Source organism: Boleophthalmus pectinirostris, unplaced genomic scaffold, assembly GCF_026225935.1.
Source record: "Boleophthalmus pectinirostris isolate CB_2022bp ecotype Guang Dong unplaced genomic scaffold, ASM2622593v1 HiC_scaffold_22, whole genome shotgun sequence".
Classification (NCBI taxonomy): domain Eukaryota; kingdom Metazoa; phylum Chordata; class Actinopteri; order Gobiiformes; family Gobiidae; genus Boleophthalmus; species Boleophthalmus pectinirostris.
The window spans coordinates 34,776,127-34,791,530 of record NW_026571190.1 but is presented as its reverse complement, the minus strand read 5'-3'; the positions used below and the strand labels follow the sequence as shown (position 1 = coordinate 34,791,530).

Here is a 15,404-nt window from a genome sequence, read left to right as displayed (position 1 = left end):
CACTCATAACCGGGACGCTCGAGCGCATACACACGCACTCATTGGCTGTGACGTATAATTGCGACTTTTTCTTTTTTTAGACCATAGTTAGTGGCATCTACATGTATCTCTATTGGCAGAATGTTCAGCAGTTGCTATGGTGACGCAAGAAAATCAACTTTTTTTTAATAAAGTGATGGAAATGTCCGGGTTTTCATGATCTTTCGGCCATTAAACTGAGCGTCTCTCGTAGCTCTCTGCACTCAGAAGGAGCGAGACACAAACAGTCAGTCAACCTGTAACACGCCGAAGTGCAAATGTGCATTTAACGATGACTTGTACAAGAAATTCTTCATTTTCAGGTCAGATCTGTGGAGAGGCGACCCCGCTCAGTCAGAAGGAATGAAGACAAGCAGGTGACGGATCCTCCACCAGAAAATTTGCACAATGGACCTTTAAAGTGATTTTACATAAGTCTCCTTTAAAGGTGCACTGTGTAACTTTCTGAGGTTGAAAAGTCACCTGCATGATTCCATGGAAATGCTATGTTTAAACTTTGGAACATTTTCCACGGAGATAGATGTGTTTTATGCCTTACTCCAGAATGTTATAGCCAAAGGAAAAGCCCCCCCCCCCCCCCCCCCTCCTCTAGACCAAGTAAGAGTCAGGTTTGTGGAGATGCAAGCCCAGATTTAGGATCCATTTCTTTCTGTTTTTCAGTGCAATAAACACATTAAAGGGGTGTAACGTTTCTGGCGGAGGGTCCATCGCTTGCTTGTTTCTATGGAGATGTCATTGCTCTGCCTGGAATGTTCCACAATATGACTTTAAACAGCTCTAGCTTATATTTATTCAATTGCAGGTGGTTTTATAGCGCAAAAATACTTAGAAAAACAAACATTCTGACTGTACGTGTAGTCGTCTCTCCACAGATCTGACCTGTAACTCTGGTTTGGTTTCCATGAAGATAGAAAGGTTTAATGCCATACTGTGAAACATCCAGACAAAGCAAAAACACAAAGAAAAGCATTGGACAGACCCTCCACAATGCACATTTTAATAATGAAAAAAAACATGAATTTATTTCTATTATCACGCCGTTTTAGATCAATATTGCCCTTTACCATGAACAAAGTGTAAAATAATTATCTAAAAATATCACGTTTTAATTCTAAATACCTGAAAAAGAAGCATACATCTTCTTTAAACCCACATTGACATTGCCAGGAGTTGTTTTTTTTGAAACATCTGTGTGAGAATAGCATCTGCGCCGACCACAGCGGGACTTCCACACTCCAACTCATTTCAGCGGTAGACAATATAATACATGATTTCACTCTAATACAAAAATATCTTTATAAAGTACATTTGTTATTATAATGTGCTGGAGGTGACTCTGTGGGAGGCCCAGAGTAGAGGGACCCCTGGTGGTTCACAAGCACAGGCTGAGGATGCATGGGAGCATTTCAGACTTAATATATGGACTAGTATTTACAAGTATTTAAAGGTGAGAACAGAACATTTTGAGCTTTGGAGATATAGAAAGACTAATAATAAACGGTTATTCAAATGTGTGAAATTGCCTGACCAGCCAGTTCCTTCTGCATTCTGCTTGAATTCAAGGGCGCAGGTTTGCACAGAGATGGTGGGGACATGTCACAACAAATATTTGGGGAAGACGAAATAGTCCCTACCAATATTTGCCATTTAATTTTAATTTAAAAATGCATATATTTATTCAGATATTTTTCCAAACTCAATAGTATTACTGTATTTTACGGGATATTGGGCGCGCTCTTAAGCCTCCAACCCCATCAAAAAAACTACAAAGCCGCACCACCCGCAGCGCATGCAAAACACGCTCGGCGCAGACAGCGACCGTACAGCGAAAAAGACCCGCAGCCACACTCATCACTCCACGCCGACGAGGAACGGAACGGAGGAACGAACTGAAAAAAAGCGAGTGCAATGTGCCACTTCTAGACACGACTGAACAACTGAGTCACTGCGAACACGCCGACAATCCAGCGGTCCCAGACAGCACCCTCCCTACACGCCACAACTGAACAAAGCCCAGAGTCACCGAGAACGCCACAAACAAAGTCCCACTGACCCATCCAACTGTTGTGTTTCGTTTAAAGTCCGGTGCTGTTTATTTGTGAAAAAAGTTCGAAAAAAGACCATTTAATGACAGTGCGCCTTATAATCCATAGTGCCTAATAGTGGAATAGTAGAAGTTGTCATCGCATGTTTCCAAACGTCTTCCTGGTTTGTGACGTAAGCATGAATAGCCTTTTCTTGTAACATTCAAAATAAACTATATACTGTATTTTCCGGGCTATTAGGAGCTCTGGATTATAAGACTCACTGTCATTAAATGGTCTATTTTCAAACTTTTTTCACAAATAAACAGCACCGGACTATAAACGAAACTCAACAGTTGGATGGGTGAGTGGTTTTGTTTGTTTGTGGCGTTCACGGTGACTCTGGGCTTTGTTCAGTTGTGGCGTGTAGGGAGGGTGCTGTCTGGGACCGCTGGATTGTCGGCGTGTTCGCAGTGACTCAGTTGTTCAGTTGTGTCTAGAAGTGGCACATTGCACTCGCTTTTTCGGTTCGTTCCTCCGTTCCGTTCCTCGTCGGCGTGGAGTGATGAGTGTGTCTGTGGGTGTGTTTTGCTGCGCAATCGCTGTCTGCTCTGTGTGTGTTTGCGTGCGCTGCGGGTGATGCGGCTTTGTAGTTTACTGAAGTCGTGCTGGGACACCAGAGTGGATTTGTGCATAGGGCGTGCTGGACTGTGGCCCGCAGTTGTTTTTTGATGGGGTTGGAGCCTTAAGAGTGCGTCTAATAGCCCGGAAAATACAGTAACTTCTTTTACCTGAGATAAATCAGAGTTTGGTGTTGATTCGGCAAAAATCCACGCTTTTTCTCAGTCCTTTATGTCTTTTTTTTCTTTCTTTACGTGTCTTTTTGCATGTAAGCAGCCAGATTTGTTTATGACGTGAATTGAGCATGCGTCTCTCTGATTGGCTAATCCATCTGTCAATCATGCCCTCTGAAATTAGGTCCAGATCCACTCGTTTTTGTAAAGTTTTGTCAAAGCGCGTGGTTTTGGCTGGTTAGGTAAACAAAACACAACTCCAGACAAGGTTAAAACTTTCTAACATGGCTTCAAGCGAGACACGTGAGTCAGTTTTGCATAACAGAAGATCTTTAACAATGTATTCCCTGTAATGAGGTGTTATTTTGCATGTTCTAATCCGAGGCCTGATGAAAAATGCATAGTGTGGCTGTGGACTGACTGCTCATGGTGTATTTGGCTGTTGTAGGACAGAGTGTGGGCCAGTGTAGCCAAATGTCTCAACTGTGTGATTGCCATGGTGGACAAGCTCCAGGAAGAGGAGAAGAACAAGCAGGACTCGACCCCAGAGAAACAGCTCGCAGACGTCATCACATCACACAACCCTGGTAAAAAAACACACACAAACGCACATAAACATACATAAACACACTGCTACATGTGCCTATGACTTGTTGGACTGTTCACTTTATTAAAACACAGTTAAGATACTCGAAAAATATATATATATAATTAAATTTGAGCAATTTTTTAGCTTTCAAATTTTACTTTACACTAGGGAATTCCATTAACTAGTAACTATAAGTCCAAAACTCATCTATTGTACACAGAGATTTTATTATTTGACAAATTAAAATACAAGAAAACACCTTTATTTTGTTGAAATCATGCTTATAATATTGGAAAAAATGTGTTCTTGTGCTGAACTTTTGGACAGAATTCTCCGTAGCCTGACGTCAGACAGTCACAGAACTCTCTACGTCCTGTAATTTTCAACAAGTTTCTCAACTTTTCTTCACAAATGGCTTCTTGATTAGTGTAAAACTATACTTTATGTTTACAGCAGGTATTATAGCACCAACTTGAGTCAAAATTTGAGAAACATCAAAACCTGTCATACCCATGACCGATGAGAAAAAAAGAAAAGTAGCTTCAAAACCGACACATTTGCAACGCTCACCGCTCACACAGGGAACTCTAAGATCATAAATCGTCACAAATAAGTGTCCTTTTAATCAAAACAATCGTCTGTAAAAATCCATAATCCAGCATGTTGACAGCGGCTGCGTGTGTGTTTTCTCTTCTCCTCTTTCACACTTTGATAAAAACATGCAGTAGTTTTGTTTCTGGCCTAAACTGCACTGAAGTTCACTTTTATTTACAGTCAGTATCATGGATGAGACACAAGAGCGTTTAAAGCAGCGCCTCAGTGTTGTGCGTGTGGATCTATGCCTGTGCACGAGTGTAAACAAGCGCACGTGAGTGACGTGACTCCAGAGGTGCGTTCAGGAGCAGGGGGTGAAGCAGGTCTGACAGGTCACCTACAGCTTTCAAAATTATCGGATTTGTTGGCGATTTTTACCTATTTTTAGATCATAAACTTTTTCTCGCTCAAAATCCTTGAGTTGTCTTAAAAAAACGCTTTATAATCGTTAGCTTCGGCTACGCACTGCTCCGCTCTAGTTCCTCTCGCTCTGATTGGTCAAAGCGATCACATGATACACGAGCCCGCGCTCCGTGCGTGTGGTCGCATGCATTCGCGTGTGCCGTGGGAGAAAAGAGCACTACTGCGCATGCTCAGTCGGCCCACGGCCACCGGAAGTACCTAGCCATGCTAGGCTAAGCTGGGATCATGCGCCATTAAGCTCAGCCCATTGGCTTGAATGGACGGCCATTTTGGAACCTGGGGGCTTGCTTCAGAGCTCCTCTGAATGGCTAGTCCAGATTACCCAGCATGCATCTGCTCCACCCATTCAACCCTGAGTGAGGACATTGTGCCTCAGCAGACCTTTATCACAGAGAAGCAGACACAGGTATCTTTGTGTTAGCACGCTAACACATATAATAAAATTGGAACGATACAGAGAAGATTAGCATGGCCCCTGGCGCAAGGATGACACGCACAATCGTGAAGCGTTCCTCATTTTCATTTTTAAAAAAACAACTGTTTTTAAAAGTTTTAATGTCCAAGGATTGAAGTGTTTCCCCTTGGTTTTCTGGTTTTGCCCAGCACACATGCAAACACATACTCGTGCATGTTTAAGAAAAATATTCACTGAAAATGAATTACCATGTATCTTGCTGTTATATTTAAATTGTTTGTAATTGATATTGTTTAAAATAATGAAATGTCTGTAAAACACCTTCAGAAGTTTGGGTATTTTAATTAAATGAGCTCAAATTTAAAGAGACAGTTCAGAATTTTGGACATAGGACCTCATTTCCTAGTGAGTCAGAGTGTTGGAGACGTGTGGAGACACTTTTTTAAATATTCCATCCAGTCCTTGTATTTGCAGAGGTCACTTGGTGCTAGACTAGTACGTCAATGGTCATAGTTATCCTGCCACTAAAAACAGTCTTACCCACTCCACAAAACACCCAAAGTAAATAAATCTATTATTACACCAGACTGTCTAAGAGAATGTAAAGTGTTGATAGAATAATTTTAGAAGTAAAACTGGAGGTTGAAGTACTTACTTGTAGTAGCAGCTGTAGTAGTAGTAGTTATATTACTGGACCTGCAGTTAGAACACAGTGAGGCTCATTAAAAACATTTTTGTTTGCTTGTTTGTTTGTGTTTGTGTGTTACATTTGATGGACATAAAACAGTTTCCATACAAATTCTCATAAAATTAATGAGCCCCAACAAATAGCAAAGCCAGTTTTGGAACAGGAAGGTGTGTGTATATGCGTGTGTCTCTGTGTGTGTGTGTGTGTGTGTCTGTGTGTGTGTCTCGTGTGTGTGTGTGTGTGTCTCTGTGTGTGTGTCTCTGTGTATATGCGTGTGTCTGTGTCTGTGTGTGTGTGTGTGTGTGTGTCTCTGTGTGTGTGTGTCTCTGTGTGTGTGTCTCTGTGTATATGCGTGTGTCTGTGTCTGTGTGTGTGTGTGTGTGTGTGTGTGTGTGTGTGTGTGTGTGTGTGTGTGTGTGTGTGTGTGTGTGTCTGTGTGCGCGCGGCCCGCTCGCGGCCCGATTACAGCGTCGCTAGCCGCGCAGTTAGCATAAAGTAGCAGCACTCGCTAGCGCTGTTATGAGCGCGCTAAAACAGTTTATCGCCGTGCAATATTATAATTTATGATGCGAAATAAATATTTGTGATTGTGCTACGTTTTACCCGATCGATAAAATTCGCCTGGCCTCCGGTAGAAAGTTGATGCAAATGAGCCAGCGGCTCTCAGCGGCAATTTAGGCTGAGAGATACGTCATCGACAAATTCGCTCATTTCATTGGTCATCTTCTCGATGTCGTCATCAACAACTTGCGGTCTCATTGGAAGCTGTTGATGTCGACATCGAGAATGCCGTGCTACCATTGGTCGGCATATAGAGAAGGTTCTCCTGCAGAGATGACACGCACAATCGTGAAGCGTTCCTCATTTTCATTAAAAAAAAAAAAAACAACAACTGTTTTTAAAAGTTTTAATGTCCAAGGATTGAAGTGTTTCCCTTGGTTTTCTGGTTTTGCCCAGCACACATGCAAACACATACTCGTGCATGTTAAAGAAAAATATTCACTGAAAATGAATTACCATGTATCTTGCTGTTATATTTAAATTGTTTGTAATTGATATTGTTTAAAATAATGAAATGTCTGTAAAACACCTTCAGAAGTTTGGGTATTTTAATTAAATGAGCTCAAATTTAAAGAGACAGTTCAGAATTTTGGACATATGGCCTCATTTCCTAGTGAGTCAGAGTGTTGGAGACGTGTGGAGACACTTTTTATTAAATATTCCATCCAGTTGTTGTATTTGCAGAGGTCACTGGGGCTAGACTAGTGCATGTCAATGGTCACAGTTATCCTGTCACTAAAAACAGTCTTACCCACTCCACAAAACACCCGAGGCGAATCAAACACCGAGGAAATGAGGCTCTGTCCAAAATTCTGAATTGTCTCTTTAATTTCACATTAAGGCCTTAATCATTTGCACTAATGAAATCTGAAGTTATCGCCCAATACATTTATTTATGGTGTGAATAAAAGCAGGACAAGCCAAAATCAGAACAACAGTCACAAGAGCAGATCTCACTTTTCATCCTGTCACTGCTTTATAACCCATGTACAGCGCACACATTTACACAGTGTCACAAAATGACACCGTTTCCTTTGTCGTTTCTTTCTATACAAAATACTTCCATCAGAGCTCAGTAGCACTCGTCTGTAAGACCAACACAGATTACCCAGCATGCATCTGTCTGGTTGACTGAACTCTGACTAAGGCAACTGTGCCTCGACAGCTCTTTATAAGACAGACATCAAATTTGCAATACATTTCTTCTTATCATTTATACATTAAATGCATATGAGTCATTAAGACGTATCCCACTCACTAATGTAAGTTTAGCATCATAATTTATTTTATCACCCGGAGATAAACTGTTTTAGTGCTGACAACAGCGCCAGCTAGTGTTGCAACTTCATGTGAACCGCACAGACAGCGGCGCTTTCTGCACTCAGGCTGCACGTGCACAAACAAATAATCCATCTATATATTGACCGCATAATTGTGAAAGACGCAGGTTTTAAAGTGTGAGAAAAAAGTAGAGGAAATTACAGCATATCTCAACTAGGGGTGGGCGATATCTTGATATTTTAAATATATCTCGATATTTTTTTAAATCAATATGGATTCTGACACATCGTATATATCGATATAATGCTTATATTCAATTCTAATTTCGCCGCTTCGCATGTTTACCTTCTCTGTCGTCGCCCCTGCCCCCTTATTTTTCTCGCTTGTGTCTCATTCACTCCTCACTACCGAAAAGTGTTGAATGCCCAAAGTTGGGGCCAGTGAAAAGCTTCTAGCACCACGAAACTTTTCCACCATTTACAGACAAGACCATCAACAGCACAACCTCTGTCACAGAGAGAACACTTATATTCCACTGAGTCGTGTCCTTTAGTCCGAAAGAAGTTGAACTCATTAGTGGCACAAGCAGCACGCTGTTTATGCAATTTAGCCATGCACTTTTAACTTTCGTTTCGTAAACATAAACACACGTGCGCAAAACTGCATTAAACACATTATGATCTCAAACGGGCTGATGTGACTCTAGAGTCGTTATGATTTAAATGTTGTAAAGTTTAGTAATGTAAAGTTTATTTATGCAGAAGATTTTAATGAATAATCTGCTGAAGTGTAACTTGTACAAAAGTGTTTGGAAACGTTGGGTTTGATCTGCAGTGGATTGTGGGAAACCTCAGAGCTCCTTACGCTGGTGAGGAACATGGATCTGTTAAAATAAAGAACCTCCTGATCTTCCTCTGCTGAAGGAGCTCAAGGTGATTGTACGGTTAACAGAGTTAATGCAAAGATGAGCTTGAGTAGAGTTGTTTTATTTATGAATGAAAAGAAAGAAATATGTATTATTTCTTTTATTTTACAGTTAAATTATTATTTATGTAATATGGGATTTTTTGTAATCTTAAATGTTGCAGAAGCACTTTGTTCCTACATGAACTGCCGACCTCTTTGCACTTTGATTAAAAAAAAAGAAGTTTGCAGTAGTTTTGGGGGGTTATTTTTCCTGTACACATATATCGTATATCAAGATTGTCACAGTTCTGCCTTTTTTTTTATGTTTTCCCCAGTCCAGCTCCGTTTCCCAGTCTGTTCCGGTCCTCCTTTTGCTGCCTCCCTCCTTTTCCTGCAGCTGACTGTCATTCATTAATCATTCCAGGGTAGTTTACGTATACTCCTCCTGCTCATTCAGTCTTTGGCAGATTGAAGACCTGTGAAGACATACACTCTAGCTCTCTGAAACTCTGATCTGTGTTCAGTTGTGTGCATTGTGTACGTTCTGCTTTATTTGTTTACAGTACCTGTTTGAGTTTTATTCCAGCAGTATTTTCCCAGTTTTGGAAGAGTTTTTAGTTCACATTAAATATATCATACATTCCTTTGTAGTTCCTTTTCAGTCTGATTTCCCATATCAAACATTACCTGTCAAAGGACACTTTCTGTTTATGAATTTAGCCTTTGTTTACCTGCATGTTTGTGTTGCATTTGAGTCCAAGTGACCTGCATGATGGAGATACAGCCAAATATATTGAGATATATTTTTTGCTCCATATCGCCCAGCCCTAATCTCAGCTACGTATACAAATTAGGTGTGTAAGGAGCAGTGTTGGGAAGGTTACTTTTAAAATGTATTCCCCTACAGATTACATACTCCAAAATGTAGTTTGTAACGGAATCCATTAAATTACTTAAAGTGAGTAACGTAATCTGAATACTTTGGATTACTTGATTTGCTGTAGAGAAGCAAAGACTAGGATATTGTAACATAAGATGTTTTGTCTGATAAAAGAAAATAAAAAAACAGACTTTACTGAACCAAATTAAAAATATTAATAGAAGAGGGGGAGACACAGTCCATGCAGCATGATTTAGTCCTGTTAAATCCTGGTTTAGACCTGGTTTTAGACCTAGTTTAGACCTGGTTTGGACCTGGTTTTAGACCTAGTTTAGACCTGGTTTTGTCCTGGTTTAGTCCTGGTTTAGACCTGGTTTAGACCTGGTTTAGACCTGGTTCAGTGTCCGGCAATAAGTGGAATACCGTGGGGGGAAAAAAAGGGATATAGCCCGAAATGTGAAAACAGGAAAATACCGTCATGTAATCCATTTATTTATTTCAACAAAGTAACTGTAATCCAATTACCGCTCACTGAAACAGTAACTGTAACTGAATACAGTTACTCATAATTTGTACTCTGATTACGTAACTCCGGTACATGTAATCTGTTACTCCCCCACACTGGTAAGGAGAAACAGTGCAAAGATGAAATGGCGAGTCTACCTTTTTAGTTTTTCAGGTAAAGATTTCCATGGCTTTGGGGCTCTGATAGAGAACGCTCGGCCCCCTCTAGTATTTTGAAAACTCATTTGTTTTGTGCCTCCACCAAGTCCGAGGCTCCCTGTTGTTTAAGCATTAGCTGAGTAGAATGAGAAGCCATTGCCAGAGAACTGGGTAAAAGCTGTATTTGATATGCAGAGGCGTCCATGTTGACCACGCCTGCCCAGTCATCCTTCACTTCCTGTGAAATGTGGCGTTCAGATCCAGAGAACTGTCCCACCTGCTCCAGCTGCCAACTGGCTCCAAGCACCTGCATTAGTCTTCCCACCACTGACTCGCTGTGTGTCTGAGTTTTGATTTTAAAACGCTCAGATTACGCTTTTTTTCTGATCTGTTATAATGTTGTTTCCTCATCACAAACACAAACCTGGAGTTTACATTTTTAACACACAAACCCTGCATATGCACCATTGTAGGGAGTATTATCTGTTACATAAGGATGAGTTGTACAGTTGTAGGGAGTATTATCTGTTACATAAGGATGAGTTGTTGTACAGTTGTAGGGAGTATTATCTGTTACATAAGGATGAGTTGTACAGTTGTAGGGAGTATTATCTGTTACATAAGGGTGAGTTGTTGCACAGTTGTAGGGAGTATTATCGGTTACATAAGGATGAGTTGTACAGTTGTAGGGAGTATTATCTGTTTCATAAGGGTGAGTTGTTGTACAGTTGTAGGGAGTATTATCTGTTAAATAAGGATGAGTTGTTGTACAGTTGTAGGGAGTAGTATCTGTTACATACAGGTGAATTGTTGTAGGGAGTATTATCTGTCACATACTGGTGAGTTGTTGTACACTTGTAGGGAGTATTATCTGTCACATATGGGTGAATTGTTGCACAGTTGTAGGGAGTATTATCTGTCACATATGGGTGAATTGTTGCACAGTTGTAGGGAGTATTATCAGTTACATAAGGATGAGTTGTACAGTTGTAGGGAGTATTATCGGTTACATAAGGGTGAGTTCTTGTACAGTTGTAGGGAGTATTATCTGTCACATAAGGACAAGTTGTTGTAGGGAGTATTATCTGTTACATATGGGTGAATTGTTGCACAGTTGTAGGGAGTATTATCTATTACATAAGGTCGAGTTGTTGTACAGTTGTAGGGAGTATTATCTGTTACATAAGGATGAGTTGTACAGTTGTAGGGAGTATTATCGGTTACATAAGGGTGAGTTCTTGTACAGTTGTAGGGAGTATTATCTGTCACATAAGGACAAGTTGTTGTAGGGAGTATTATCTGTTACATATGGGTGAATTGTTGCACAGTTGTAGGGAGTATTATCTATTACATAAGGGCGAGTTGTTGTACAGTTGTAGGGAGTATTATCTGTTACATAAGGCGAGTTGTTGTACAGTTGTAGGGAGTATTATCTGTTACATAAGGTGAGTTGTTGTACAGTTGTAGGGAGTATTATCTGTTACATAAGGTGAGTTGTTGTACAGTTGTAGGGAGTATTATCTGTTACATAAGGGTGAGTTGTTGCACAGTTGTAGGGAGTATTATCTGTTACATACAGGTGAATTGTTGTACAGTTGTAGGGAGTATTATCTGTTACATAAGGTGAATTGTTGTACAGTTGTAGGGAGTATTATCTGTTACATAAGGGTGAGTTGTTGTACAGTTGTAGGGAGTATTATCTGTCACATAAGGGTGAGTTGTTGTACAGTTGTAGGGAGTATTATCTGGCACATTTGAAGGTGGAAAAAACGCTCTAAAAGCTGAGCTACTGCCGCCCCTCGGTGTGTTGCTCAAGGACACAGCGCCGGTCGGTCTTTTATTTTTTTTTTATTTTTTTTTTTACTTCAATTACAGCGTCATTATTTACAGCGTGCTTTCGGAGGCCGTGTTTGTGTGCGTGTTTGAATTGGTCGGCGCCGAGTGCGGAGATAAGACGACCCCCGTGGCTCCCTTATTAAGATGCAGCGTCAGAGGAAGTGCTCATCTGCTTGTCTAAATACAAACATGGCAGCCCGTAATGACATTGGCTTTATCTCCTGGAGGGACCACCGGCTTTTGATGACAATGCATTGTGGGTATTGGGCTGTTTGGACAGGTGCGTGCTGGAGCCGGGCCGGTGCTTGCTGCCTGTGTGTGCCTCTGTGCTATTTGCCCAGCGAGATAAGAGCTGATTTCAGTGACAGGGCATCCTATATATTCTCCATACTATAGTTCTTTCTCACATATATGAAGATATTGTGGTGGTGGTGGTGTTGTTTTTTGTTTTTTTTTTTTAACTTTCAGCTACTTGTGGATGCTGAGCTGCGAAGACTGTAAAGTGAATTCTAAAGTAAAGCAACACTGCCTCCTGTTGGCGTCTCGGAGTATTGCTGAATTCTTGCATAGAAAAGCAAATGTTTTCACGCACTCTTATGCACATTTTTGAAGAATTTTAATTATACTTAAACGCGCATTTTGTAACTTTTCTGGTTTCATAAATGTAAAAGGTTATTGTCCCAAACTATGATCCCTGTGGACATATATTTTTTAGCTCTAAACTCTATTTCTGCAATTTTTGGTGACCTCCCCTGTTTCAAATTTGCTTAATGCACTGAAACGGGCAAAAGCATTTACCACCTTCCTGGTTCAAAAGCTGATTTTACTTAATTGGAAACTCCCCAGTCAGTCCTACTTCACACTTTTTGAAAAATTGAGGCTCTGTTAAATTATTTCATGCTACCTGGGACCGCTTTTTACGTCACATACAGTAGACTCCTTAGACTTCCTCGGGATCTGGAGGATGACGATGTTTTTTCCTTATCCTATGTAACTTCTGTAATGTTGTAACATCTTTATGAGCTCTTTTCCTCCTTTTGCATCCCTATTTGTCTTTTTTAATTTTATATATTTAATTTAATGTATCTATTACTACTACTCTTAGTATATTTGTATTTATTTGATAATCCATATTTTTTACTTTGTTAATGTGTCTGGTGTGTCTGGTAATGTTAATACTATTCAATAAACAAAGCTGGTGGGAAAATAATAATAATAATAACAATAATAATAATAATAATAATAATAATAATAATAATAAAGGTAAAAGGCTATACACCCAGTTGTAAGAATGTAAAAAACAAACTATAGAACTAAATACCTACTAAATGCCACTAAATACTATTGACTTGACTCAGACTTGAGGCCTGTGACTTGAGAAGACTTGATGCTTCTCCTAAAAATATATATGTTTATAGAAAATAGTTTTTGTCTTTACAGTTGATAAACTTCTATGTTTGGTACTTTGGATGTAACTGAAGTACTGCGATACTCAAATGTACTACAGTAACAAACAGTACAATACAGTAATATATAGTACAATGATGTAATACGGAGAGAACTACAAAGAACATCATGATAAAATAACAGTTATTAAGCACTTTTAAATCTGAATTCTTTCTATTCTAACCATAATGATTCACACTAAAATCTTGACAAGACGTTTATATAAATACTCTTATATAAATAGTTAGAAAAATATAATAAAGTACAATTTCTCTTAAAATTCATATAAACTGGCACTTTGGTTTAAAGACCTGAAATGACTTGAGGCTCAAAGCAGACGACTTGGACTTGACCTGGACTTATGGGCCAGTAACTCAAGACTCGATTTAGACTTGCCTGTATTTGACTTGGGACTTGACTTGGACTTGAGGTCAAAGACTTAAGACTTAGTTGAAACTTGCAAAACAACGACTTGGTCCCACCTCTGCTTATAGATGTACCTAAATATAATCATTGCATTCATACAGCGCCTTTCAAGACACCCAAAGTGCTTTACAGTTCATCGTTCATTCATTTCACTCTCAGTGATGGTAAACTACTACTGTAGCCACAGCTGCCCTGGGGCAGACTGACGGAAGCGAGGCTGCCAATCTGCATCATCGGCCTCTCCGACCACCACCATCACTCACACACACACATCACTTTCATACTAGGCAATCTGGGTGAAGTGCCTTGCCTAAGAACACAACGACCACTGGCACCCCACTACCTACTAAATACTGCTAAATACTTCTTAATAATTTAACTATAGATATACTTAGATATATTTAAATACCTACCAATTACTACTAATTGCCTACTAAATACTACTAAATAATTAAACTATAGATATACTTATAGATATACCTAAATACCTACTAAATACTACTAAATAATTAAACTATAGATATACCTAAATACCTACTAAATAATTAGACTATAGATATACTTATAGATATACCTAAATACCTACTAAATACTACTTAATAATTAAACTATAGATATACCTATAAATATAGCTAAATACCTATTAAATACTACTAAATATCTATTAAATAAGTAAACTATAGATATACTATAGATATACCTAAATACCTATTAAATACTACTAAATATCTATTAAATAAGTAAACTATAGATATACTTATAGATAAACCTAAATACCTACTAAATATCTACTAAATACCTACTAAATAATTAAACTATAGATATACCTATAGATATACCTAAATACCTATTAAATATCTACTAAATACCTACTAAATATCTACTAAATACCTAGTAAATATCTATTAAATAAGTAAACTATAGATATACTTATAGATATACCTAAATACCTCTTAAATACTACTAAATACCTACTAAATATCTACTAAATAATTAAACTATAGATATACCTAATAGATATACCCAAATACCTACTAAATCCTGCTAAATAGCTAAATAATAGAAACTAAATAGCAGCCTCACATTATTTCCTTGTTCGAAACACTGCAAATGAACTCGTGTGAATCGGGTGTTCAGGTATGCTCACTTACACTTTTCATTTCCAGTAAATGGTCCTCATAGTTGGACAAACAGGTTTTGGATATAGATGTTATTTTTGGCGTACTTAGCGGCGGAAGAATGTGCCGATGTGGACTGTTTTGAAGGTGGAACTATTAGGAGAGTAAAAACCTTGTAGTACCTGTGCAGTTGTTTGCCCTTTGAGACTTAGACAGACTTTATTTATCCACGAGAAAAATTACTGTACTTGGACACAGTTGCTCACACATCACAATAAGCAAAAAAGAAAAAAAAAATTGTAATAATAAATTCTAAATAAATAGAAAAAAGATGGCAAGAGACTGGTGTCATATTAAAATAAATACATAAATAATAATAATAATAATAATTAATTATTATTATTATTATTATTATTATTATATATTATTATATTAATAATATTATTATTATTATAATAATAATAATAATAATAATAATAATAATAATAATATAATATAATAATAATAATAATAATAATAATAATATAAAAATCAACTTTATACAAGAGGTCGTAAGGAATAAATGAAAATAATGGAATAAGTGAAAATCTGTTACATAAGGGCGAGTTGCTGTAGAGTTGTAGGGAGTATTATCTGTTACATAAGGGTGAGTTGTTGTACAGTTGTAGGGAGCATTATATGTTAGATAAGGGTGAGTTGCTGTACAGTTGTAGGGAGCATT

At 38.5% G+C, this 15,404-nt stretch overlaps 1 protein-coding gene and 1 non-coding gene across 2 annotated transcripts in view; both read left to right on the top strand.

The window, feature by feature from the left end:
• inpp4b (inositol polyphosphate-4-phosphatase type II B) overlaps nucleotides 1-15,404 on the top strand; it is a 718,149-nt gene that overhangs the window by 614,783 nt on the left and 87,962 nt on the right. The window contains exon 12 of the mRNA XM_055158612.1: nucleotides 3,306-3,444. Within this exon, the coding sequence (XP_055014587.1) occupies nucleotides 3,306-3,444 (139 nt within the window). The remainder of the gene's footprint in view (nucleotides 1-3,305; nucleotides 3,445-15,404) is intronic.
• Nucleotides 4,878-4,984, top strand: LOC129410485 (U6 spliceosomal RNA). Its single transcript, XR_008632886.1, has one exon. It is a non-coding gene; the product is annotated as a U6 spliceosomal RNA (small nuclear RNA).